A 5,224-nucleotide genomic window follows, 5' to 3' on the forward strand; every position below is an offset into this window, starting at 1 on the left:
GCCTGTGTGCGCGAGGCACCACTTCTCCGTCCATGTCCCCAGGCCTTTCTGCTCCTCCATCTACTGAAATGGGGGGGTCCTCCCCCAGCCCCAGTCCTGGAGGCACTGCCCCCCCGCCCCGAGCAGTCCTTCTGGGGGTGATGACACATGTTGCTGGATCACCAAGGGGCTGCAGGGTGGGGGGTGGGCTCACGGGACAAGCTTCGGCTCTCCTGTGCGACACAGCAGGATGCAAGGCCTCGGTCGGATCATCGCCCCTGTGGTCCCTTGCCTGCTAGGCGGAGAGCCAGGAAGGTGGACGGAACACTGAGTGGCTTGTACACCTTGGAAGGTGAGACGGTGGCCGGGATCCCAGCCTCTGTGAGCCCATCTTCCAGAGTCTATGGAGACGACCACGGGGGCAGTTCACGCTACGAAGGGCCAGCTCTGTGCTGTTTCTGCTAGGGCTTCCCCTCCTTGGTTAGGAATGCATCCTGCCTGAGGCTGCACGGTCAGTGTGACAGTCAGGGAGCTTTCTAGAAAGAGCTGGCGGTCAGGGATCCCACAGATGAGGGGAATGATCTCAAGCCCAGGGGCCGGGAGCATGGCTGGCAGACCCCGAGGGCGCATCTCCCAGGCCCTGGGCTTGAGTCCCCACATGAAGGAAAGAAGCTCAGGCTTCTCCCTGCAGACCCGCCCCCCACCCGCCTCCCCAGCTTGCTCTCCAGCATGACTACGATCACAGCGTGATGCCTGGGATGAAGGATGCTGCTGAGTTGGGGCAGGCGGGGGCTGCCGTGGCCACTGGGAGGGTTCCAGTGGCGCCAGTTGGTTCGTGTGGGATTTTCCTCTGATGACGGGCTTCCTGTGGAAATTGGAACTGCCATGGCTTCCCTGGTGGCTCAGATGGTAAAGAATCTTCCCTGCAATGTGGGAGAGCCAGGTTCCATCCCTGGTTGGGGAAGATCCTGGAGAAGGAAATGGCAAACCACTCCAGTGTTCTTGCCTGGGAAATCCCGTGGACAGAGGAGCCTGGCGGGCTACAGTCCATGGGTTCACAAAGAGCTACTAAGCGACTCACACAGGATTTACATTTACACGAACTGTGCAGAAAGAGTGAGCGATGGGGGCAGGTCTGCCTGTGGGCCAGGGCTGAAATCCCAGGGCCCTTGGTTTCAGCAGCCACGTCGGCCACCTCAGTCTGGTGGCCCCACCCGTCCATCCAGCAGCCCGGAGACCACAGTACTGTCTTCTTGCCGAGGCCGTGCGTCCGGGGTGCCTCCCTGCTTCTGCTTGGCCAGGGCATTGGGTCTGTCCCCGCACCTCTCCTTGGACTGGGGCTCAACAGCTGCTCTTGCGAGATAAGAGGTCAGTGTGGGCTGGGGTCCAGGGATGCGTGCTGCCCACCCGAAGAGGGCTTCACCTCCTGACAAGCTCACGCTGGAGTGGGTAGCTGGAGTCTGGTGCTGGCACCTCGAGGGGACAGACGGCACACAGCTCACGTAGACAATCCAGGAATTCTTGGCGCCACCATCGTACAAACGGGCAGCAGGCTCTCGGAGGCCTGCACAGGCTGGGCTCCCCGCCCAGGGAAGTGCCAGGCCCCCCTCCTCGGGGGCCTCTGCTTGCCCCACCTCAGTGGCCGTGAGCCTTCCCCCTTCGCCTGCATCCCTTCTAACCTGTGCTGTGCCCTGCTTCCTGATCCCTGGAAGGCCAGGAGCCACAGCTGCGGGAGGAGGGACGTGATCTCTTAGTATTACCAGCCGTAGCGTGTCATCGGGCATTTCTGATCACCCTGTGAGGAAGGGACCGTCAGGACCACCCTGCAGCTCAGCAGCCAGGTGGGCTTTGGGGTCAGGCGGTCTGGCTGTGCCTGTGAGTGAGTGGGTGCATGAAAAGAAGGGCTGTGGCAAATGTGTCTCCTGCGGGTCCCCTGTCCCCAGAGGAGCTGACCTGAGGTCCCCCAGGCATGTTGGAGGAACCAGAGTGGTACACGGGCTTCCACCCCTTTCGGTTCATTCTCTCCCAGGATGATTTTTGTCCCAGCGGCTCTCTGGCTCTCTCTTCCGCATCCTGGTTCCCATTATCACCGAGCGTGTCCTTCCCAGTCCTTCTCTTCTGTTATGTTTAGGGAGAAGCCCGTCCTTCTAGAGGGAGTTCCGTCTCAGCAAAGAAATGAAAGCTCTCTGCATTCCCGTTAGAGCTGGGCTTTCCAAAGGGCTTCAGAAATTGGTTCCACTGAAGGAAACAGCTTAGATGCCTCCCTGCATTTAGCTTGTTAGTCGGGAACTTCAAGGCCAAAAGATTTGGCAGGATTTAAAGAGCCGGCTCTCAAGCTGTCTCATTTCGAGTGCACTGATGCTGTGCATCTTTGATGGTAAAGTGGCTGGGTTGGAGCCTTCCTCCCCCGCCCTTCACAGAGCCAAGCTCTTTGGATTCAGAGGCTGCCAGAGGTCTCTGAATGAGGGAATGGGCCAGGCCATCTAGCCTGCCCCTGTGGTTGAACTCCAGAAAAAAGGGGCTCAGAGAGGTCAAGCATGTCTCTTGAGGCCGAACAGTGAGCTGGTGATGGAGAATTAGCACCTGGGCCTCTCCAGCCTGGTGGGGAACTCTCGAATTTCCCCCTGCATCTCACCATTCGTTTCAATTACCACCTGCATTTTGCTCACTCGACAAGCGGAGCTCCCACTGTATGCACAGCACTAAGTCAAGAGGCTCGAGGGTATGAAGGTGGACGGACTGTGCGTGCTCTGTGTCCGCATCCCCGGAAACTCTCCTTAGCAAAGTCCCAGAGCTGGACGTGGCGCGCAGTCTCGCTGGCGTGGTTGCTTTCAGGAGCAGAGCTGGGCGCTGGGAGGATGCCCACGCCAGATGCTTCTGCTTGGGGAGCTCCTGGCAAGGGGCCTGCTGGGTTGGGGAATTGAGGTTTGGCAGCCCCGAGAGGTCGCAAACCCTAGTTCGGGCCTTATCTGCCAGCCAAGAGCTCCTCCCCCGGCCCTCCCCTTCCCTTCCGCCTCTTCCCCGAGCTCCTGCCTCTTAGGAAAGGCCTCAGGCCCAGAGCACCCCACCACCACCACGTGCTGCCCCCTCCCTGCCTGAACCAGCCCCACCTAGAAAGCCCGAGCCCTCCATCCCAGTTTGTGGATGGAAACGCCCTCTCAGCTGCCAGGTCACGGGCAAGTCGGCTCTGGGGTCCCCTGGGGAACTGGGAGCAGAAGAGACGAGCTGGTCCTCACGTGACGCAGGCCTGCCCCGCCCGAGGCCCATCACCTTGCCCCAGCGGCATGCCCAGGGCCTGAGGACTGAGACGTCGGTTCTGCCGAGCTGACCCTCGAGCCCTGGTGTGGACAGCACGCCCTGTGGATGGGGATGGAGGAGTCTCTTCAAATGCCCCGGGCTCTTCTGCCCGCCAGCCATCCCTCCCTCCTGGCGTGTCCTCACTGGCCACCTCCCAATCCGAGTCCTTGGAGGACTCTGGAAACTTGCTTGGGGCTGACCACCGGCTTCCGTCTTCCCTTTCATTCCAAACCCGCTTCGAGCTTAGTCCCCGAGGCAGGAGGGTGTCCTGTCGTGAAAGGGCAGGAAGCCAGCCCCGCCTTCACCATCTTCTCTGCTTCCTTGCAGCTCACCCTGCAGAGCGCCAAGTCCCGAGTGGCCTTCTTTGAAGAGCTCTAGCAGGTGACCCGGCCGCCCCAGGATCGGCTGCTTCTGCCCGCCTGCCCCGGCACCGACGGGACGGGCCTTACACCGCGGGAGCCGTCCAAAGGCAGGCCGAGCGGAGAGCCCAGGCCTTTCATGTGCAATTGCCTTGAACTATGACCCCGCAGAGGGTTCTCTGGTGGGGTTCTAGTTCTCCTGACCTGAGTCTTTAGGTCTTTTTTAAGAAGTATTTGTCTCTCCTTGTCTGATGTGGGCTCCTATGCTTCCTTCGTCCAAAGCACCCTGGAGTGTGTGTCTTACTGTCCCCCCCTCCCCGGCCCCGGCTGACCGCCCCGGTCCCCCGGCTGGGAAGTGGCTGTGGGGAGGGGAGTACACAAACCCCCTGGAGACCCGGAGGCTGGTGCCATCCCCCACCCCTGCCCCCAGGGTTCCAGAACGTTCATCTCCTTCCCTGGTGAGGAGCTAGTGTGGGGAGAAGGTGGCCCAGAGTGGCCCGCCTGCTCCACGTCGTCGGAGAGCTCGGCCATGATGAGCCGGGAGGAGATGGGCACCCGGCCCAGGCACCCCCGGGGGGCAGCGCTCTGGCTGCCCGTGGTGGGGAGTGGAAACGCAGCTGTGCCCGGGAAAAACCCGGCCCAAGCTGTGGTGAAGGACTGGCTGCTGGCAGAGGGCCTGGGAGGCCAGCCAAGCCTGCACCTGGAACTTGCACCCTACGAAGCTCTCACTGCCTCTCTTCTGCCCGCTCAGACCCAGGTCTGAGGGGCAGGCGTAGGTGGGGTGGGCCTCTCCAGCTGGAGGCTCTCCTGCAGGTGGCAGGGGTGTGAGGGGGTTCCCCATCGCTGTGGTCAGCCCAGCCATGACCAGGGTCTCCGCAGGGCTCTTGAGGCCCCACAGGGATGTCTCACTGGCCGCGGCCCGTCTTGTCGATCTGAACCATCCTTCCTCCTGGCCACGCGCCGGCACAGCCCCCCACCCTTGACGGTGCCGGGGCCTCCTTTCCTGCTGCCCTTGTCTCCCTAGAGCCTTCACTTTACCTTCTCCCTGGGCCGTGGGGGGAGGGGTGCAGGTGACCCCTGGGCCGGGTGGGGGCGGGGAGGCATAGTCAGTGCTTGGCGCCTGCTGGCACGTGGCCCCCCCCACCGTGCGCCCACCCAGGACCCACACTCACTCCTCGGTCTGGGGCCACTCTCCCGCCCTTCCTCCATGGCCTGCTGGACCCCCCAGCCTGTTTACATCCTTCCCACGGGGCTCTTGCGCAGAGTGGCAGGAGGGAAGTCTCATCCAGTGAGAAGACGCTTCCCACGTGAAGACCTGTGAGGGCCCAGAGATTCCCCGGGGGCAGAGGTGGTCTCTGGCCATCCTAAGTGGTTTTGAGAGACTGAGACGCTCACAGAGATCCTGCCAGATTCCACGGTCAAGCTGCCCCAGCGGTTGTCCTGGGCTGGCCGCCACTGCCTTGGGCCACCCTACCCGTAGGCAGCCAGCCCCTCGAGACGTGCAGGGTGGGACTCTGAACACTAGGCACGAACGGCTGTTGCTGGGAGGTTCCCCTCCGTCTCCCCTGTCCCTCCAAGGCCTCTTACCC

The 5,224-nt window shown here is 62.2% G+C and overlaps 1 protein-coding gene across 3 annotated transcripts in view; it reads left to right on the plus strand.

Moving 5' to 3' along the window:
• Window positions 1–5,218, plus strand: part of NF2 (neurofibromin 2 (merlin)) — a 73,614-nt gene extending 68,396 nt beyond the window's left edge. For 2 of the 3 annotated variants that reach the window (XM_010828743.1, XM_010828742.1), the window contains one exon: window positions 3,604–5,218. Coding sequence is in view for 1 of the 3 variants with exons in the window: in XM_010828742.1 (XP_010827044.1) it covers window positions 3,604–3,654 (51 nt within the window). In the remaining 2 variants the exon portion in view is untranslated. The remainder of the gene's footprint in view (window positions 1–3,603) is intronic. The other variant, XM_010828744.1, reaches the window with a different exon arrangement.
• The last annotated feature ends 6 nt before the right edge of the window (window positions 5,219–5,224 follow it).

This window comes from Bison bison, unplaced genomic scaffold (assembly GCF_000754665.1).
Source record: "Bison bison bison isolate TAMUID 2011002044 unplaced genomic scaffold, Bison_UMD1.0 scf7180017864495, whole genome shotgun sequence".
Classification (NCBI taxonomy): domain Eukaryota; kingdom Metazoa; phylum Chordata; class Mammalia; order Artiodactyla; family Bovidae; genus Bison; species Bison bison.